Source organism: Vanessa atalanta, chromosome 24 (assembly GCF_905147765.1).
Source record: "Vanessa atalanta chromosome 24, ilVanAtal1.2, whole genome shotgun sequence".
Lineage (NCBI taxonomy): Eukaryota > Metazoa > Arthropoda > Insecta > Lepidoptera > Nymphalidae > Vanessa > Vanessa atalanta.
The window spans coordinates 8,813,017-8,837,062 of NC_061894.1; the positions used below are offsets into that span (position 1 = coordinate 8,813,017).

A 24,046-nucleotide genomic window follows, 5' to 3' on the forward strand; every position below is an offset into this window, starting at 1 on the left:
ACGCTGAACCTCTAGTTTTTTTTTTAATCCTATTAACGACTTGAAAACTTATCGGTACGTGCCCTTGTTTGAACCCGCAAGCGTTGGCTATGTGTTCTAGGCACTAAGCCAGTTCTTAAATAATATATAACAAGATACAATATGAGATAACTTATTAACATCCATTTACTATACTTCCTCTACATTACTTATGTAAACTTCGTCACGCAAGAGGCTTTTTCACTTCTGAGCACTTTCACTGGTGACCTTGATCACTCATCACCGAAGTTACGTACGAACTTCAGTTAACACAGTACTGCTATCTTTTATGGTACAAATAACACGATAAAACGTCGACAACAATAATAAAACATACATATTTTATTATTGAATCGAATCGTATGCATCAATGTTGTCTCATGTCAAAAATACAATAAATAAGGCATATTACTAAATACAAAATGCTTTGTGCAAGGCCTTTGTGCAAGCCAGTCTGGGTAGGTACCACCCACTCATCAGATATTCTACCGCTAAACGGCAGTACTCAGTATTGTTGTGTTCCGGTTTGAAGGGTGAGTGAGCCAGTGTAACTACAGGCACAAGGGACATAACATCTTAGTTCCCGAGGTTGGTGGTGCATTGGTGATGTAAGGAATGGTTAATATTTTTTACAGCGCCATTGTCTTTATGGTAGTGACCACTTACCATCAGATGACCTATTTGCTTAGTATTTGTCATATTCTAGGCAGATTATATATGAATTTTATTGTACTTTATTGGCATACTCTGTGATTAAAATTGTAGAAAAGAGTTATCAAGTTCATCGTTGGTAAATTTACATTATAATAATGTAAATTTACCAACGAGAATAATGATCACCTAATCAATAGTTAGCCTCTTCCGACAATTAAGTTACACAGGTAAGTAAATACAATAGAATTATTATCTCAAGAAATTTTTAAGTTGACAACGAAGAGTTTAAGAGTTTAATCGATAAGTTAAATATTACTTTTTAGAATGAATCATATCGCACGATACACTTCAGAAACTTGGACATCATACATTTATATTCGTATATGCGATTTTCTTTAACAGGCTAACTTAATTTAACTTACTCCACTTCTCGTTATTTTTCTTTCCACGCAGAAGATATCTCTCGAATATACTTGACCACTAAAATCCCTGCAATATAACCTTCATTGATATTTATCTGCAATATATTCAGAATGTATGATGGTCGTTGTGTCTTTCATAATTAAAAAAAAAAAAAGAACAAAATTTCTCGAACATTCCTCAATAAAATTTCGCGTGTGATTGAACACGCTATTCTCATCTTAATGGTAGTTCCCTTTTTTTTTCCTTTGTTTATTTAGTTCCTTATAGTATTAGCAGCCTGTAAATTTTCCCACTGCTGGGCTAAAGGCCTCCTCTCCCTTTGAGGAGAAGGTTTGGAGCATATTCCACCACGCTGCTCCAATGCGGGTTGGCGGAATACACATGTGGCAGAATTTCGTTGAAATTAGATACATGCAGGTTTCCTCACGATGTTTTCCTTCACCGCCGAGCACGAGATGAATTATAAACACAAATTAAGCACATGATAATTCAGAGGTGCCTGCCTGGGTTTTAACCCGAAATCATCGGTTAAGATGCACGCGTTCTATCCACTGGGCCATCTCTGCATTTTAGTTCCTTATGTATATGTATAATTATGTGCTAAATAGTTTTTGAGAATAATTAAAATATGAGTTACAGTTTCCGCGCTTAAACAATCGCCATTAGCGTCAAACAATACGACAAATTTTATGAAACAAGTACTTGAACTCATCTGTATAATGTAATCAAATTGAAGGGGTTTGATTGTTTGTAAGTGCTAAACTCTGTAACTACCAGTTGCATTTGACAGCTCGATTCTCGAAGGTTATCACGACCCATAGGTACAGTAACGCTTAACGGTTAAAACCATATGGAGCAACTATTCAGTACATAAAATAACTAGGCAGAGTTTGCGTATTAGAGTTTAGAAAACTTAAAAATTCGCCACAAGCCATTAAAACAATTGTAATCTTAGTTATTGAAGTATTTTCTAACAGTTAAACATAAAAAGTAAAAGTGTATCAATCAGAAGGCTATCTTGTCACGCCAGTTAAGGAGACACGGACGTTCATCACGATAAAAATCGATGCGTTCTTAAAGCAAGGTTGAAATTTATTTAAATCCGACATTAATCGAAAAAACTGTTTTATGCTTCCTTTTTCCGTTATCGGTAACTTTCGAAATAATCGTTATTTAAAATTTAATTAATTCAATTTTATTCAAGTATCCTTCGTAAGAATGATATTAGGTTTTCGTTACCGTTTACAGAAATGAATACTTGGTGCAGATTAAGCACATAAGTTTGATTATATTAGTATCTTTCGCAATCGAACTCGCTAGTAAAGTTAAAATTTAATTGTTTCATCTACCCGGTCATGTTGGCTCTTGTAGTAATATGTGACGAAATATCAGCATATAAGCATTGTAATTACTTATTTAAGGTTAAAAAAAAATTAACAAGAAATATAGGTATGTCGGAGGAGCAGGATGCCGAACAGTTGGGTTCGGGGATTGATCCGACATTTGGAAGACTATTTGGGCGTGCAATGGAGACAGTCACAAAATAAAACGTATTCAATAACGTTTAATCACTGTATTAATTGATTCAATAATTGTACACCACAATAATATTAAAGGATTACAATAATTCATCTCGATTAAGAGCAAATGGATTGAGAGCATAACGACTCGCGTTGCCATGACACTTACAACTCCATTCGGGGTAACCCGCTATTAAAAGTAAATCAGCCATCAAACATTGTCAATTATTTATTAATTATCCAAATCAACAATCAAAGTAATCTCGTCCCGTTAGATATATATAAACATATAACAAAGAAATATTTTAGACTTTTGTGTTTTACAAAAAGAGTATATACATTATTACTATTATCATGTTTCGTCTTTAGAATGTAACGTTTTCAGTCGCAAAAAAATCCCGTATGTTTTCACGCGCCGCCAGCTGTGTCCAGTAACATTGCAATAAGTATTGATTGACAGTGTAATAGCTGCTGTTTCTATTATAATATTAACAATATAACGATGGAAATAATACCTTAGGTCTGTCGTTTAATAAAATTATATTAAGCACAGAATTATTTAATTCTTTAAACCTAGAATATTCTATGAATACTACAAGTACAGGGAACGTTGTCGTCGAGGCTAGGTCTCTGTACCTTGAGAACCCCCTAGGATTACGATTTAGGAGCCCCGCAGAGGTGGGCCTATCGTCGAGACGTCACAGTAGTAGCACGCGATCCCGTGACGTCCCCCAAAAGACGAAGTACCCACTCCGTCTTTTGGGGGACCGCTGGTTTTTAGTGGAAATTCCGAAAACATATAATGTATATTGATGATAAAAAAGCGTGGAGTTAATGCTTGTTGACTACCAGGCAGGAGACATAACATACATATATAATTGTATTTAACTAACATGACTGTATTTTTAGATGTTGAAAATGAGTAACTACTGATTTTCTTGCCGGTTCTTCGCGGTAGAATATACATTCCGAACCGGTGGTAGCTTCACTTAATATAGTTTGTTAAATGACAATTCAAAAGTGCTTGTAAAAGCCTACTTGAATAAAGTATATTTAGATTTGATTTAACAGGGGACGTAACATCTTCGTTCCTAAAATTGGTCGCATTCATAATTTAGGGTTGGTTGAAAATAACATTTAGCAGATATTAATCCGTCATTAAAATATTATATTAAAACACATCGAATCCGTGAATCTGTCCTCCATTAAAGTCCAAATATTTTGGAAGATTGTAATAAAACGCGATTATCACTAACGTATAGAATTACGTTTTAAACGTTGCGTTTCATTTCAAAACCCACTCATTATAGTAATAAGAATCGATACAAATGTCAAGGTTCCCGTTGTTACGGAATGGCTCCTCTGAATGCCCTGCACTCCGATCTCAGTTTCACCATACGAAGGTTACTAGTTTCTATAATAACTTATATCCTTGAAGTTTATTGATTTTGTAAGTGGATTTCATTACCACACATTTTTGGTTGGGTGACAGTTTTTTTTTTTACTGGATAAACGGTTATGTGAGACTCGCCGGTGCCCTACCGGAATACCTACTAAAAAAAGGTACCCCCTCCGTTTTTTCAGCTGGCGCTACAGGATTTCGCGTGCTACCGTGACATTTTGATATGGGTGACATAATCTATTGACAAAATATTTATCTATTTTAAAATTGATTTGAATGGATACATAAGAATAACTAACATTAGGCCTTAATTATATAAAAAAATAATTAAAAAATGTTAATCTATGCATCCGCAGTCGAACAAGACCTGTGCGTCAACTGACAACGCCTCACCCACTCGGTCTTTAATCAGACTTAATTACACGTTCATGTATAAAGGTTAAGTTTAATACAGAATAAAGAATTAAAAAAGAGTTACTAACCTAACTGTATACGTATTAGCCATATTGCACGTGTCACCCATTTGTGTGTTTTGTCGTGCGGTCATCCTCAACCATATTGAGCACTTCTGTAAAACTCAATTCTTCCCATATGTTTAATAAAAATACTTACCTATTAAACATTTCGAAAAAACTTTGTATAACAAATATATTGTGATGGAAGGCGTTATATCGGTGATCCTAAAATAAATAAATAAACAGTTTTGATTTCAATTTATTTACGGTTGCTTGTCTGCAAAATCTGACAACGAGGACGTGACCTACAGACAATTTATACATCCGTAACATGATACTAGTAATTACATTTGTGACCTTTAATAGATTCAATTTATTTGTATTTAATTTATATATTTTTTTATAAACAAGCTTTTGTTACACAGAGGTAAAACATAAACAGTCTAAAACATCAATTTTAAGATCATTTTATCGGCCATTCATAGAGAAAATTTATCTAGTGCGCACTGAGGCCGATTAACCTTAAGGGCGTTTACGATGATCACAATTATGCTTCTCTCATGAGAATCAAACTACTACGCAAGACGTATGTACAAATAAGTCCGTAAACTCAAGTGCGTTCTCATAGCCAGATGGGGCGATAAGTAACATCATCTACGTCCGAATTGAGATTAGGTGTAGAACGAACCTATCACCTTCGAACAAGGAGGTACTGATGAGAATATTTTGACGGACAAATCTGACTCATTCCGTTAGCTCTTCTTTAAACCTAAGGGCAAGCCGCTTTGAGTCGATATTTAACATCGTAGGAAAACCAAAATCGTCCTCACGCACGTATTCTTCAACCGAAGCGGATCCTTAAGAAGATTGGATTGGGACATGAGGGATAGATGATCTTACTCATAGTGAAACTTAAATTTACTTTATACAATAAACAGACTTTAGTGAAATCATGACCTTACATTTTATCACTAGAAATATTTCAGCTAATATTTATTCTAAATAAACTTTACTAAGAACTGCGAAGGCTTTCTGAAGCAATATTTGTTTCTTAATCTGTTCTTGAAGTTATATTTGATATTGAATAGAACGATGAATTATATTTGGGTTCTGTGTCATATTTAAATAATTTGTGGGCTTATAGCAGAATGTGGCTTGTGGCAAAATTTTTGTCAGGTTCCAAAGTTACGGGCTTTGGTTTTGAATTGAAGTGGGTTTAATTCTATATATTTAGGGGCTTGATGTTGCTAATTTTGAAGAATACATCGTTCTGTAGATTTTATCTACCAGATTGCAAGGTAACAGGAATAAAATTAAACTGTTTAAATAAATGGCTTTAGTTGAAAGTACCTTTGAAACCGTTTCCGGTTGAAATGAATACTGATATAGTCGTATTTGTTGCTGTAATTATATATATATAAACTCTTATACCTATAGCTTATTTTTAAATTAATCCATTAAAATAGTAAAAAATATATAACGATTTTATTTATAAGATTAAAAACAAGAGTTGTACAATTTGTTTTTATCTTATTTTTGACAATAATTTAACATCAAGTTTTCTGTTATTTTTATCGAATGTTCAGGAAATTGATATGTTTAACCAGATTTAACATTTGTATTTTTATATATAATCTTTATTTATAATTGACAGTTGGCATATCTGTTTGGGATTAAAAGACTTCGACATCATTTGACATGTTACCATGATGGGTGTCATATATATGATATAATTTTCCATCGATTGTCAAAAATTTTACAACGATACGCAAAAAGACATGTCAGATGTGAGAAGAATCGTTGAAAGGAAATTAGCGGGTGAAATATATATATTTGATAAAAATACCAGTACAAACCGGATTACGTTGCCAACAGTAACAGCAATGGTGCGATTTCAAGGTCTTTTCGCCCGTATAGCCACTCCATAGAATCAGCATATAGCATACCATCATAAGGGATTTAACCTTGGACCAAACTCTTATCTTAAATGCCAGCAACGCACCGGAAGCCTTCCAGTGTTGCAGATGTTAATGAGAGGTGTCATTCACTTCCCATCAGATGACGGTTCCCCATGGCATAAAAAATAGAAAAACGTCTATATCTCCATATTTAATCGAATTTATGTTATATTCACAAAGTATACATTTTTTATCGAGGCAGATTTCATAACCATTTCATTATAATCCTTTGATTGGTCATTCTATCATTGTACTTATAACATTTAAAATATAATCATACTTGGTAGTAGGGCTTTGTGCAAGCCCGCCTGGGTAGGTACCACACACTCATCAGATATTCTACCGCCATATAACTGTACTCTGTATTGTTGTGTTCCGGTTAGAATCCAGCCAGTGTAATCACAGGCACACGGGATATAACATCTTAGTTCCCAAGGTTGGTGGCGCATAGGTGATGTAAGGAATGGTTAATACTTCTTACACCGCCATTGTCTATGGGCGGTGGTGACCACTTACCATCAGGTGCCCCATATGCTCGTCCGCCATCCAACGCCATAAAAAAAAACATACATAAAAAAGCATAATTTGTATTTTCACGCCTTAAATACTTACCCGATCATTATAACATTTTGGCACAAAAGTTATTAGAGGTACAGAAGTTGACATTCAGCTTCCTACCTAACACCACACAACCTGCCATGTGTGCGAAGATACATATCATTCAATTTCAACTTACGAAAAGTGCACCTTCTTTTTTTGTTATGATTTTTTTTAATTATTAAATTAAGTAAACCTTACTCCATACATGCGAAACCGTGAGAACAGGTAGCCTCACACATGCGTTGTTAATTATAAGTAACACGACACACATGTTGATTTCAACTCTGCAATGTGGCCCGCTTACATAACACTTGCGTCACACGCCACGCCTGTGTCTGAATAGGGCTTTATAAGGCCCTTTTGCTTTAAATATCATTCGTTACTTAAGGTAATATATTAGTTAAGATTAGATGATTATAAAAAGGAATTCTGTACCATTTATAGCACATCACGGTACACTTCTGGCCTAATACCTCCTGTTCTTTTTTTAAGACCTATTTTACTCTGTGTGCAGCCGCTAGAGTATCTGCGTGTCCATTTCACGCCAGGTGTGCGCTCGCCTTTAAGTGACTTGGGTTAAATAAACAGTTCATAACTATGCATTCACAAGTGCATTACATTTTAACGAATCGTATTTTATTCAATAATTTAGTCAAAATATCGTTGAAAAATGATCTTTATGATATAAGATTCGATTTAAAGCAGTCGAGTTACTTGTTTTTAAAATGTCAAACAAATTACAGGTTGCTCACTGGAATACTCAGTTTTCACCTACTTACGTAATGCTCGAATCTAAACTGTTACAATACAGGCGAATTTTCTCGGTTAGGGACCGCCTTTACTATACAGAAAGTAAATAAACAAACTGTAGTTTTCCCACTGCTGTGAGTATTCAAGACTTCTTAAACTCAATTTCGCTAAAATATAAGATGCAATTATCAATCAAGCGAGTTATAAAAAGAGAAATTGCGATCTTAATTATACGTTAGTCACACCAACGATAATAATGACAGTTATACAAATGAAACAGTTTAAACCCTTCTCTTCCTTTGAGGAGAAGGTTTGGAGCCTATAATAATAATCTTTATTTGAAAAATATAAGCATTACAGTTATCACACCAAGTTGCTTATATCTACACTAATTACTTAACAATTATTTAAATATTCTTACTAATTTGACTAAAACGTAAGGACGAATGAAATAAAATTTAGTAAAAATAAAAAAGTAAACAAAATAAGCTTAAATCTATTTAGGAACTACAAAACATCTTTAAAATTCTGGAATATATAGAATTGTTTGAATATAATATAAAAGGGATCACAAAATATGTCTACATCTCGACAACAAAGTAGGAACTACACCACCACCAACAATATTCCACCACGATGCTCCAATGCGTGTTGGTTGGATACACATTTGGCAGAACTTCGTTGAAATTAGACATTTCAACGAAGATATATTTTTGTCAATCAATTTTTTTTTATTAATATGATTTATTTAATTTTCTAAATAAACACAAGCTTTATTTACATAAGAGTTATTAACATTAAAGCCTTAAGTAAGAAACTATTGTTATTGTCTTGTTTAACTAGTAATTACACTATATTACTTACAGAATAATTGTATTAATTTGGTAACATTTTATGAAATTTTAATTAATCAAACTCAATTGTTATTTTTTATTAATTGTAATAATAATATTTAATTTTAATTTTTTTATATAATTTTTATTAATATTTATATCAATCTGCTATGTAATGATTTTGATCTAGTTTATTGTGAAGACTTGATTGGTTTTTTTTTCTGTAATGTGATATTTTTGTGTGTATTTTATAACTGTTTGTCTTCCTTAAAATAAATAAATATATTTATATATATAATAAATATGCTAACGGTTATAACAGCCTCCACCAACCTCCATAGATACTCCGACATCTTTGCGGCTTACTGTCAAATACTTTATATACTAATCAAACATAACATGATTTAAACATAGATAATATTACTACTTTTTACTAATTTATATACAGGTAGGTGGACCAGCTGATGGTAAGTGGTCACCACAACCTATAGACAAAGGCATTGTTAAAAATATTACCCATTCCTCACCAAGTCGCCAAGGTTAGTGGCGTTGTTCCCAAGTTTAGTGGCGCATTGGCGACCACTGGGCGAACAGTACTAGTAAATATATAATTAACAAAACATTACAATAAATAGTTAAGTAAGAAATTACGTAATGCTCTATATAAATTTATTTACAAAATTTCAATAGCGCGTTTCAGGTTTCGATCTAATTTGAAGTGTCATTGAACTCGTATCTGGTTGCGGTGTACACTTTCGCTGCGGTCGTCTGTAACCACAACGCTTTAAACTGTTTCATTTGTATAACTGTCATTATTATCGTTGGTGTGACTAAAACGTATAATTAAGATCGCAATTTCTCTTTTTATAGCTCGCTTGATTGGTAATTGCATCTTATATTTTAGCGAAAATGAGTTCAATAAGTCTTGAATACGCAGGTACAGGAGTTTCAGTAAAAAAAATCTGTATATGAGAAACAGTTCTTATCGAGAAGACTAATTACTAAAAAAAATATCATCAAATTGGATCGAGCTCTTTAGAAGGAATGAGTACAATTGTGTGTTCGTAATTCTTGACACAAACATCGGCTTTCGTGCAGACGAGCAAATGTGAATCGCACTTTGACAAATATCAATAACTTCGTCGAATATTGAAGACGTTGTTTCCCTTAAATTGCACTGACTCCCCCTTAGAACCCGAACATAAAAATACAAAGAATTACTGTTTAGTGTTAGAAAAATCTGTGATTTGTAATGTTGAGAAAATATTTCGATAAGCTACTTTAATGCGTGTGTCCTTTGCACTTAAATGAATTAAAAAAAAAAAAAAAACAAAACAAACGTCAATTAATTTGCCACAAATTTAATGACACAAATACAATAATTGTAGTCAACTAACGTCTGAACGTCATAACTTTTTATGACACAATTACGAACTTAGATCGACGAAACTTTGAATACTATAATACCTTAAAAGCTATGGCAACGTTAAATATATCTAATTAACATACATATATCATTGTATTTAACTAACATGGCTGTATTTTTAGATGTTGAAAAAGAGTAACTACTGAGTTTCTTGTCGGCAGAATCTTCATTCTGAACCTGTGGTTTACTTTAAATAGTTTGTTAAATGACGATTCAAAAGTGCTTGTATAAGTCTACTTGAATAAAATAAATTTAGATATTTTTCGATTGAACATAAGGATTAATTATATTTTGATAAAATCTCACAATATTTGAGCGTGATAAGTCTACCTTAGAAATATAAAAGGTGCAATATAAAAGGCGCAAATCTTCTAGTGGTTATTTTGGAGGAAAATTAAAATTAATTTATGATTACTGAGATTACTGAAGTCAATGTTGTATCCCTTTTTGTGGATTGACATTTTAGTATTCATGAAATTTGGGTCAAGTCGTACTGTTCTTAACCTCAAAAAAGAAAACATTTTTCCTAATGATTAACAAATATTTGAATTGAATCATTTGACAACATCAGGTACAAATCAGGATCTGACTGATGGTTCTGTTTATGGTGAATAAAAGGTCTTATACATATAATATCATCAACCGAAGATTACGGATCCAAATCCCAGCACTAACTACAAAATTTCACGTACTTAATTTTTGTTTATAATTCATCACGTGCTCAGCGTGAGAAACGTGAATAAGTTGGATGAAAGTCAGCCACATGTGGAACCAAGTGTATTGGAGCACCGTGGTGGAATGTACCCCAAAAATTCTCCTCAAAAGGAGACCTCAACTGTGGCACATTTAAAGGTTGTTTCTTTAAACACCAATAACTTATTTGCATTTGTGTGAATCGTGTTATTTGTGCGTCTAACTTCGTTTAATTGAAAGTCGATTTAAAGCGTTTCACGTGTAGACTCGGCCGTTTATTAATGTTACAATCTATATGGGTTATATCATGGTTACTGGAATAGTACTTTGCCGTTCACTTCGCATTCCGAGCTTCGTGGTCAACTAGTTTTTGTAAACAAATAATTATTTCCAATAAATGCTGACAAAAATTTTATCTTTCCTTGTTTTGGATGCGTTAATTACTAATGTATATTAGTCGCAATAAAATGTGTGTTTAATTCAAATAATTAAAAACATTTTTACAAAAAATCAGTTGACAAGCCTGTCTTGCGGTGTTTAATTTGTGTTTACTTCTCATCGCTCACGTGTCGAATGGTATACTGCTGTGCGTACCGACCGGATTGGAGCAGCGTCAATTTTATTGCATAAAATCAAAATATACATCATTCAAGTAGGCTTAGAAGAACTTTTGAATAGTCATTTTGCAAGGTCGTAACGTAGATTCTAGCGAGAGGATTGAATGAGCTTGAATCTTTAGAAGATGTTTGTTCCGCAGTAAGCAAGCAAGAATGCAATTTGGAAAAAATCCATCATATCGAGGTTAACATTGTCACCATTTGTGATCAAGTAAAAGATTTAGACATATGTCACGATAGCCCTCAATTCAATCGAAAAATAAAGAATTTTATATGTGCTCATTTCTTATTATGGTATATTTTATTGGTTTTATTATTATTTATTATATAATAATTTAAAAAAAAAGTATTATAATTCTTATATATAATCATTGATTATTTGTTTAATTTATATTTTTATTACATATTGTAGCATATTACGTTTGCTAAACGTAAAAATAAATTAAAAGTAAATAGTGGAACATTTGCCGAGATAATTTTAAAGTGTATTTTTTTATTTTTATGTTTTTTTATTGTTATTGTATCTACTGTTGGTGGTCCTATTGAAAATAAAATATATTAGTTATAAATGGCCGCTTCTAATACCAATTTCATAATTATTTTAAAACTATGGTTGGTTGTCAGGTTTTAGGTATAAAAATAGCTTATGTCCTTCCTGAGAGTTCCACCTTGCTTCACACTAAATTGATACAGTGGTTAGAACGCGAACCGATAATTGCGGGTTCAAACCCAGGCAGGCACCACTGTATTTTCATGTGCTTTATTTGTGTTTATAATTCATCTCGTGCTCGGCGGCGAAGAAAAACATCTTGAGGAAACCTTAAAGAAAATTTAAAAGAAATTCTGTCACATGTGTGTTCACCACTTCTCCTCAAAGGGAGAGGAGGCTTTAGCCCAGCAGTGGGAAATTTATGGGCTTTTAATGTATGTATGTATCGCACTCAATTTCATCAAATTCGTTTGAGCCATTTAGCTATGGAAGAGTAACCGACAGACAGAGTTATTTTCGCATTTATAATATTAGTATCGATAACACTGCACTTACACTAAGTTCGTGTGCTTGCGTAATTTATTTGTTAGACTTGAATTTATCAATGTGTTTACTTAAAATAATTTCGGAACCATCTTATACCCGCGGTCATTTTTGTTAATGACAAAATGTTTGCTGTGAATTCTTGAGGCAGATTGTAAAACTTCTTATAAGTGATTGTAAATAGACGACTTTGTTTACCGAATAACACCGCTTGTAATTTAATATTTCTTTTAACTGGGGCTTACTAAAAGCTTCCTTATGCATTTTCTTGTTTAAAAAGAATTTAAAGAAAGACAAACCAAAAAGAAATCCGTATTTATAATATTAACTGGGATAAACAATATTTGAACTTGTATGATATTTATATAAAATAGCTCAGTGGTCGATATTCGATTGCGGATTCAAACCGAGGAAGCATCTCTGAACTTTCATGTGCTTATTTTGAGTGAATTATATTCATCACGCGATCGATTGGTGTAGGAAAACATCGTGATGGGTCATGAGAAGAGCACAGTTCTGGAGTATTAATTTGGTAACATTTTATGAAATTTTAATTAATCAAACTCAATTGTTATTTTTTATTAATTGTAATAATAATATTTAATTTTAATTTTTTTATATAATTTTTATTAATATTTATATCAATCTGCTATGTAATGATTTTGATCTAGTTTATTGTGAAGACTTGATTGGTTTTTTTTTCTGTAATGTGATATTTTTGTGTGTATTTTATAACTGTTTGTCTTCCTTAAAATAAATAAATATATTTATATATATAATAAATATGCTAACGGTTATAACAGCCTCCACCAACCTCCATAGATACTCCGACATCTTTGCGGCTTACTGTCAAATACTTTATATACTAATCAAACATAACATGATTTAAACATAGATAATATTACTACTTTTTACTAATTTATATACAGGTAGGTGGACCAGCTGATGGTAAGTGGTCACCACAACCTATAGACAAAGGCATTGTTAAAAATATTACCCATTCCTCACCAAGTCGCCAAGGTTAGTGGCGTTGTTCCCAAGTTTAGTGGCGCATTGGCGACCACTGGGCGAACAGTACTAGTAAATATATAATTAACAAAACATTACAATAAATAGTTAAGTAAGAAATTACGTAATGCTCTATATAAATTTATTTACAAAATTTCAATAGCGCGTTTCAGGTTTCGATCTAATTTGAAGTGTCATTGAACTCGTATCTGGTTGCGGTGTACACTTTCGCTGCGGTCGTCTGTAACCACAACGCTTTAAACTGTTTCATTTGTATAACTGTCATTATTATCGTTGGTGTGACTAAAACGTATAATTAAGATCGCAATTTCTCTTTTTATAACTCGCTTGATTGGTAATTGCATCTTATATTTTAGCGAAAATGAGTTCAATAAGTCTTGAATACGCAGGTACAAGAGTTTCAGTAAAAAAAATCTGTATATGAGAAACAGTTCTTATCGAGAAGATAAATTACTAAAAAAAATATCATCAAATTGGATCAAGCTCTTTAGGAGGAATGAGTACAATTGTGTGTTCGTAATTCTTGACACAAACATCGGCTTTCGTGCAGACGAGCAAATGTGAATCGCACTGTGACAAATATCAATAACTTCGTCGAATATTGAAGACGTTGTTTCCCTTAAATTGCACTGACTCCCCCTTAGAACCCGAACAAAAAAATACAAAGAATTACTGTTTAGTGTTAGAAAAATCTGTGATTTGTTATGTTGAGAAAATATTTCGATAAGCTACTTTAATGCGTGTGTCCTTTGAACTTAAATAAATTAAAAAAAAAAACAACACAAACGTCAATTAATTTACCACTAATTTAATGACACAAATACAATAATTGTAGTCAACTAACGTCTGAACGTCATAACTTTTTATGACACAATTACGAACTTAGATCGACGAAACTTTGAATACTATAATACCTTAAAAGCTATGGCAACGTTAAATATATCTAATTAACATACATATATCATTGTATTTAACTAACATGGCTGTATTTTTAGATGTTGAAAAAGAGTAACTACTGAGTTTCTTGTCGGCAGAATCTTCATTCTGAACCTGTGGTTTACTTTAAATAGTTTGTTAAATGACGATTCAAAAGTGCTTGTATAAGTCTACTTGAATAAAATAAATTTAGATATTTTTCGATTGAACATAAGGATTCATTATATTTTGATAAAATCTCACAATATTTGAGCGTGAGAAGTCTACCTTAGAAATATAAAAGGTGCAATATAAAAGGCGCAAATCTTCTAGTGGTTATTTTGGAGGAAAATTAAAATTAATTTATGATTACTGAGATTATTGAAGTCAATGTTGTATCCCTTTTTGTGGATTGTCATTTTAGTATTCATGAAATTTTGGTCAAGTCGTACTGTTCTTAACCTCAAAAAAGAAAACATTTTTGCTAATGATTAACAAATATTTGAATTGAATCATTTGACAACATCAGGTACAAATCAGGATCTGACTGATGGTTCTGTTTATGGTGAATAAAAGGTCTTATACATATAATATCATCAACCGAAGATTACGGATCCAAATCCCAGCACTAACTACAAAATTTCACGTACTTAATTTTTGTTTATAATTCATCACGTGCTCAGCGTGAGAAACGTGAATAAGTTGGATGAAAGTCAGCCACATGTGGAACTAAGTGTATTGGAGCACCGTGGTGGAATGTACCCCAAAAATTCTCCTCAAAAGGAGACCTCAACTGTGGCACATTTAAAGGTTGTTTCTTTAAACACCAATAACTTATTTGCATTTGTGTGAATCGTGTTATTTGTGCGTCTAACTTCGTTTAATTGAAAGTCGATTTAAAGCGTTTCACGTGTAGACTCGGCCGTTTATTAATGTTACAATCTATATGGGTTATATCATGGTTACTGGAATAGTACTTTGCCGTTCACTTCGCATTCCGAGCTTCGTGGTCAACTAGTTTTTGTAAACAAATAATTATTTCCAATAAATGTTGACAAAAATTTTATCTTTACTTGTTTTGGATGCGTTTATTACTAATGTATATTAGTCGCAATAAAATGTGTGTTTAATTCAAATAATAAAAAACATTTTTACAAAAATTCAGTAGACAAGCCTGTCTTACGGGTACCAACTACCGGTAACAATTTTGCACGTTTAAACAATAGCTCGGACGATATACAAACACAAAGAAATAAATAATAATATTTCTTTATAGAAAATACAGCCATAAATAGTATATATATGTATATATGAAAAATATAATCAATATAATTGATAAGAGATTGTTATATGTATGTGCTAATTGAGTGAGTAATTCAAAGTCAAAGTAAATTAAAATCAAAATGGCTCAGTGGCAAATCTACAAAGAGCACTTGACTTTTCACGTGTTTAATTTGTGTTTACTACTCATCATTAAGAGCCGAGATGGCCCAGTGGTTAGAGCGCGTGCATCTTAACCGATTATTTCGAGTTTAATCCCAGGCAGGCACCACTGAATTTTCATGTGCTTAATATGTGTTTATAATTCATCTCGTGCTCGGCGGTGAAGGAAAACATCGTGAGGAAACCTGCATGTGTCAAATTTCAACGAAATTCCGTCACATGTGTATTCCACCAACCCGCTTTGGAGAAGCGTGGTGGAATATGCTCCAAAACTTCTCTTCAAAGGGAGAGAAGGCCTTAGCCTAGCAGTGGGAAATTTACAGGCTGCTAATGTAATGTAAATAAAATTGCTATGCGTACCGGCCGGATTGGAGCAGCGTGATGCAATCAAAATATACTTCATTCAAGTAGGCCCAAGTGTTTACAAGAACTTTTGAATAGTCATTTTGCAAGGTCGTAACGTAGATTCTAGAGAGGATTGAATGAGCTTGAAACAATCTTTAGAAGATGTTGGTCAGCAGTAAGCAAGCAAGAATGCAATTAGGAAAAAATTCCATCATATCGAGGTTAACATTGTCACCATTTGTGATCAAGTAAAAGATTAAGACATATGTCACGATAGCCCTCAATTCAATCGAAAAATAAAGAATTTTATATGTGCTCATTTCTTATTATGGTATATTTTATTGGTTTTATTATTATTTATTATATAATAATTTAAAAAAAAAAGTATTAAATATATATATTTTTATTACATATTCTGCAATGTGATTGTGCACGGTGAGACTATAAAGTAACTAAAAGTAAAGTAAAAGTAAATAGTGGAACATTAGCCGAGATAATTTTGAAGTGTATATTATTTTGATGTGATATTGTATCTACTGTTGGTGGTCCTATTGAAAATAAAATATCGATTTATCGATGTGTTTACTTAAAATAATTTCGGAACCATCTTATACCCGCGGTCATTTTTGTTAATGACAAAATGTTTGCTGTGAATTCTTGAGGCAGATTGTAAAACTTCTTATAAGTGATTGTAAATAGACGACTTTGTTTACCGAATAACACCGCTCGTAATTTAATATTTCTTTTAACTGGGGCTTACTAAAAGCTTCCTTATGCATTTTCTGTCCGTATTATAAATCCGTAAATTTAATATTAATTGGGATAAACAATATAGGTATATTTGAACTTGTATGATATTTATATAAAATAGCTCAGTGGTCGATATCCGATTGCGGATTCAAACCGAGGAAGAATCTTTGAACTTTCATGTGCGTAATTTGAGTGAATTATATTCATCACGCGATCGATTGGTGTAGGAAAACATCGGGATGGGTCATGAGTAGAGCACAGTTCTGGAGGATGCATTTTTATATCGACACCATCCCTCTGATCTGGGCATTCGTTTTATAGGGTAGGAATCCCATATACTCCCTCTAAATCCCTAGAGGCTCGAGAACTTTTCTGAAGATTTCCACTGCATGAAAAACAGGAAATAATCGTGAACAAACCCGCATGTTACAAATAAAAATTGTAGAAAAAATAAGATTTAGAATGTAAGCATTAAAAACGGTTTATTAAAAACAAGTGCAAGTGACATAACATATTGACAGACACCAGAAAAAGTTAAGAGATGACAAAAAAGTATTTAAGCTATTAGGCGTTGTTTAACTTCTTCCAACAAAAATCATTAAAGTATCATAGTCGAATAAACTCCAAAACTTTTTGCCCGTAAAGGAAATTTTATGGGTTGTTACTAAACTTATTTTTTTTCTATGCGAACAAAGCCGAGGACAAAGTTTGTTCGAGACTAAATTTTGTAATTTATTCTCACGTTCCACTTCATATGGGAATATTATGAAACGTGCTTTTGTTAAAAACATATGTTTTGATATTCAACAATGGAATTAACATTATAATATATTCTCGTTATGAGTTCTAACTTTCCATGATTTATATAATGTAAGTCGGAAGTTTAAAAGACGGAACTTTGATTGTTCCGGTCGTAATTGTAAAGAGTCTAATAAGAATCTTTTACCACGCTGTTCATTACGCAGGCTTGTAGACAAATTGAGATGAGATATGTGATGGCAGTTGTTCATATATATAGTTATATATAGTTTTACACAGAATGTTTTCCCTGTGCTGGAGATGAATTATAGACATAACAAAACCTTATGATAATTTAATGGATGCTTGACGGAACATATAGTCTTCGGTTAAATCAATTCGTTTTCTTCGGTTAAATCAATTTTTTTACAAATAATTGTTTTCATAAATAAATTTAGATTTTTTAAATATATTGGCTTAATAATTTTTACTTTTTATTTTATTAAAGATTTATATATAATTAAACAAAGACATTATTAAAATTACAATTACAATAAAAATCTTTACTTAAAAATAGACATTACGTACAATTTTTATGTAATTATGTTAATATTAGATTACGGTAATTATTCATTTCTGTCGTATTTCTGGTACAAATGTTAACCAATTATTTAAATGAACTATATTTTCGGTACCTGACATTGAACAAATATTGCAACAATACAGTTTGTTTAACGATGCGTTATTAATGCGATAACAGATGAAAAAAAAACGTTAAGTGCTAATTAAAAAAAAATCAAAAAATTACGAGAATCATTTCGTTATTATCGCTGATAATTTGAAAATAATTGCAGATATTCAAGATTAAAGTGATGAAACACCACAGTCTACTACACATTTAGCTCAATGACATACCTTTTTCTTTTTTTTTTTTTTTTTCGTTCATCAGCTGATATTGTTGTTTCAGATGGGACAATTAAAATGTACCACAGCGCGCGGTGAAAAATGAAGCTTGAAATTAGTGCCATAATATTATTAAGTTATTTTACTGTTGTGTTGTCTAAGTCTTTTGATATTCGAAAATTTAATGATAAAAATGAAAACGATATTGATAATGACATAATAGACTTCGATGATGAATATTCTGTCAAATATGATAAGAAATATCAAGTGCTTCCGTGGGATTCGAGTGATTTCAACAAAGATTCATACAAATACACCATCGCGAGAGATGAAGACACACATACACAAAACAAAGATGAAGATGGAAAAGACAGAGAAACAAAAAAACAAACTACTAAAAGTCCATACAATGACACCACCGAAGTAACGACAGAACCCAGTGCAATACCTATAGAATTACTAAGTACAACTGAAAATTCTTTAATAACAATCGCAGAGAGTACATCGGAACCTGATTTAACTGTAATTCCTCTAGCATCTACAGAAAAAGTACCATTTGTTATTGTAATTAACCAAACAGTCACTTTACCAGTTTCAACAGAAACACCCGAAGATGTGAATTCAACTACAGTATTCTATGAAATGACAACAAGATCAACGAATTTCAATGAAACAACACCGGAAACTAATACAAATAAAATAATAACTAATGAATCACAATTGAATTATACATTTGAATCATTTACAGAAAATCCAGACATAAAATCTATAGACGAGGATTCAACAGAAGCTTTTATAGTTATTAAAAATTTAACAAATAAAGTACTAAATAAAACTGATAGTGTTCAAGATACAAAAGTAAATCGAAAAGGTAATAAAAGGGATAGTAATGAAGAAGTCCCGATATTTACAGAATTAGATGTTGAAGATTTAACAGAGGTGCCTGAAGATTACTACGACACTAAAGACATCGTTCCTACACCTGCTCCCAAGACAGATGCTCTCTCAGTAATATTCGGGTTCGCTGGCAGTGTTGTTGAAAGTGTTGTGGAAAGTGTAGCTGAAAGAGTCGTTCCCAAGGGTTTATACGATTTATTTAAACGAATGCAAAGACAAAGTGAGTTATTAGAAGCTGAGAAGTTGAGGAGTCGAGAAGAAAATGGAGGAATCGGTATGATGATTTAAACATGCTATTTATCGTTTTATTGCCACCGAGCAAATGGGCCATGTGATGGTAAGATGTCACCACTGTTCTTAAGAAACTAAACATATTAAGTATTGCTGCTTGGCGATACAATAAATTTTCATGGGGTTGTACCTAGAGTGTAGAGCTACGCATAGTTAGGATACGAGTATTAAATCTAAGTGCCATGATGATGACAGGGTCACCAGCTGAGAAATAAGGAATCCCGTGTCTTCCTGTTTTAAATTAAACGTACAACAAGTAAAAAAATATTATTGTACATCCATAAAGTCACATAGTATTCGACAATATTATATATTTTTCATAGCAGTTGAATAGGGTTTTATGATTAATTTTGTTCTTAAAAGCAAATTACAGCAGACCTTGGTTCGACAGTTCCTGGTTTGAGCTTTGCGTACATTTGAATATGTTATGAATATAAATTTTGAACAATTTTTTTATCTCAATTAAATTTTGATATTCCACACGGTCGTTTTGTTTTGAGGTTGTTTTTTTACAATAATGCATGCATATCCTTAATGTAGTTAATTTTTTTATCTAGTTTAATGGTGTTATTAGGTGATTCATGTTTTTTTTCTAAATGGAGAAAAGCCTTTTGGTTAAAAAGTATCGTCAATATAGACAATTTTCTGAAGATGAACATTTATTTGTTTCATTGCAATCATTTTCTTATCCGTTTGTATTAAATTATCTCTAAAGAAATGTAAAAGTAATTTAACATTTTGTAAAATCAGCGTATTTTATTACTGAAAAATTTTAGATTTAGGTTTTAATAAGGATTTAATTCGGGTAAAATGATAGATGTACTTTTATCAGATTCATAATGAACTTGCTATTATTTCATTTATTTTACTTATAGTTGTGAGATTTAAATTCTGATCTGTTTTTTCAGGTCAATTTACTCGTGGAGTAATCAAAACTATTTCCTCGGGCTTGAGTAGGCCCCTCAGCCAGCTAATGGCTGGCGCCAGGGACATTGGTTCTTTGGACAGCGATCATGGCTTCATCGGTAGCTTGGCTTCTGGCGTGACCAGTGTTGCAAATGTTGCAAATTCGATGGTCGATGTTTTTAAGGACAGAGTTCAAGCGATTTATCCTGGTAAGTAATTTTTTGTCTTGGTAGATACAACTAACTGATTAGTTCTTTAGTACCAGAAATAAATAAATCTCGTAGTTCCTAGATGTACAGATTAAAGAGAAAGTGAACCAGAACGATCACAGATACAAGACACGTAACATCTTAAATCAAATGATTAGAAATAAACTGTCAATTTTAACATTATACCTTCTAATACATAAAAATATACAAATTACCAATCGTTCAGTTCAGTTCAACGCTTGTTTAACATGTTGACACTATATTATATTATGAATAAGCCATGTATGTATCTTTTTTTTTCTGAATATATCCTTGTATTTTATTGTGAATTATTTCCGGGTTTTCAGTGAAGGTTAGAGAACGTAACATTTTATTTATTTAATTATATGACAGTAAATATATTTTCCTCTTTAATTTTAAAAACTTGTTGCAGATTAATATGCCATGTCCAAAATATATGAAATTTGGATTTCATAATATTGATTTATTTACACATAATCTATATTTATTTATAAATGGTGATTATGTAGAACTTCCATTAGTTTTATCTTCCTTGTCTTTCGTGTGTCTTGCAATTTTTTTGGAACTACTTCAACATTTTTTAACTTGTCACAGGCACGATCTGGTGTGGTGATGGCCATTCACCCCAAGCACGTTCTGGAGATCTAGGTCTCTTCTTCTTCACCGACACATGCTGTAGACAGCATGACGCCTGCAAGATGTACATCTCAGCTGGTGAAACAAAGTTCGGTCTCACTAACACCGGACTTTTCACACGGTAAGTTCCTTTATTTATGTTAGTTTGCAAATTCAGGAGAACTTCTCGAAATCATTTTTCAGTAAAGTCCACAGTCTGACCGGTGGAACTTTATTTCTATTATAGACTTTAAAAATTACGCTTCTTAAGTGTATTCATATTTAAGCAACCTTTTTTTTACGCCTAAAAGCCTGTTCTAATGAACAAATATTCTTATGAGGAGATTTATTAGAATAGAGATTATTTACTTACTATAATAGAGATTATTGCTGTGGCCAACAGTAACACGCTGTAATTATGAACTTCTAGAAGAACCTAGCGGACGTTTACCTCCTTATATATACTGATTGGCATGGCGATTGGTATGGTGGTTGTTCCAAAATTTAGCGAAATATCTTCTATCTTCAGAATATTTATTTACTACGAGAACTGATTCGTCTTAACGCATCTGAAATATTTTTTATAAAATTAACTTGTAGAATAACAAGTTTATTTGTAAGGTCATTGACACAGGTTTTAACGAATTCATAGTCAAGGTCATTAGGATTGTAGACTTATTAATTATTATACTCGAAAATGTTATATTTGAGTTTGGTGACGGGGACAGTGCCTGCTATAAAAACCACCATGATGTCATAAGTTGTATAAATGACCATTAAAGTATGGTGGCGGGAAATTACCAAAACATTCTCAAAGAGAGTTAGTTATCATGGCGTGATTGTGGGTCAAATATTTTAGTCACACAGAGGGCCACACAATTGGATAATCGAAATATGGTGATAAGATTTCATTCATTTCATTTCATACAGTCACAAACACTTACAAGCGGTTAAATATAGCTAAAAAAAAACAAATTTGTGGTTACTAGCAAAATTCTTTGCTGTAAGTAGTTCGACTCATGTCTATAGTATATGCTAATTTTGCACCAGCGAGGTATATTTCTATATGGTATTAAACAAAGTCGTCTGTACGCTTAGATCCTTTATTACTATTTACTACTAGATACTACCCAAGGGATTTTTAATGCGGTTTTTATAAACTGAAAGAGAAAAGCCGATAATTGAAATTTTTCTACCCATGTTATTTAACAAGAATTTTTATTTTTATATTTTAAACTAAATTTTATACATAGAACTTTATCGGACTTGTGGTTGAAATTACTGGACGTCAATTTTATCTTTCAATTTCGGAAAAATTCTTACTGAAATATTATTTTTGTCTGTTTTATTACTTTTAGAACTATTTTATTATTCTATATTTATGTAAAACATTTCGCAGGTCGTCAAAAACAGTTATTATATCTTTAAATAGTAATATTTCAAATATAAACGCTTGCGTAATCTCTATTATGTCATCGATAAAGATTGCCTTCAAATATTACCGGTATCAACGCCTTATTGCTTCTAAACGGGTCGAATAACACTTTCGTATTTGATAGACGACAAACAGCTTCATCAAATTTGAGTTAGTTCTTTGTTAAGATAAGAAAAATATGGGAAAAGGCACACATAGGCATTTTGATCCATGATTATGCCCAATTTGTCGTGAACGAGATGTTCATAAGGATAATATTAGTGAATTCACTTTCTCTTTGAACGAAACTTCAATTCGTATGAAATTATATGTCGAGGTGGACGAGAAAATTGGTCACTGATGGTAAGTGGTAAGTGGTGGCGACCCTTATAGACATTGCCGCTGCAAGAAATATTAACCATTCTTTACATACTAATTATTGCTGTTTGGGAAGAATATGTAATAATAATGTACCACCCACTCGTCAGATATTCTACCGCCAAATAACTGTACTCTGTATTGTTGTGTTCCGGTTAGAAGGGTGATTGAGCCAGTGTAATCACAGGCACAAGGACATAACATCTTAGTTCCCAAGGTTGGTGGCGCATAGATGATGCAAGGAATGATTAATAATTCTTACAGCGCCTTTGGCTATGGGTGGTGGTGACCACTTACCATCAGGTGGCCCATATGCTCCTCCGCCAACCAATGCCATAAAAAAAATGAGGCTACACAAAGTCCTACCACCAAGTAATACATTTTGCTTAAATAGTATATATGGTCATTAGTCAAGCTACCTGACAACCTGCTTATTCTGGTGACAAGTCTCTTGTTTATAACCATATATTATATTTAATGATTAACTCATTACCCTCTTTGTCAACGCGTATCAGTTAAGAATGTGATGCAAAAACATTTCTGTATATGAAAAATTTCGACATTTAAAATATGGGGTTATTTTGTAATAACAGTAAGTTCTTGCTAATTTTATGTTGGTTACGTTTTATTGTGATTTTATCGTTTACGATCTCCTATTAGAGTTCTGTGGGTAAACGAGAAAACCGTACGTAACAAAGCTCACGTACGCGAGGCCTAGTTAGAGAACTATAGAACACGTGACATACTAGTAGTGATCAACTACTTACTAGATATATTAAACTTACATACTCTGGAACGTTCTTTTATTGA

At 32.4% G+C, this 24,046-nt stretch overlaps 1 protein-coding gene across 1 annotated transcript in view; it reads left to right on the forward strand.

Annotated features, from left to right (window-relative positions):
- The window catches only part of LOC125073405, a 32,199-nt gene that overhangs the window by 4,249 nt on the left and 3,904 nt on the right, over nt 1–24,046 (forward strand). Inside the window, exons 2-4 of the mRNA XM_047684223.1 lie at nt 18,570–19,676; nt 20,602–20,808; nt 21,424–21,586. Of these exons, the coding sequence (XP_047540179.1) occupies nt 18,608–19,676; nt 20,602–20,808; nt 21,424–21,586 (1,439 nt within the window). The 5' untranslated portion in view covers nt 18,570–18,607. The remainder of the gene's footprint in view (nt 1–18,569; nt 19,677–20,601; nt 20,809–21,423; nt 21,587–24,046) is intronic.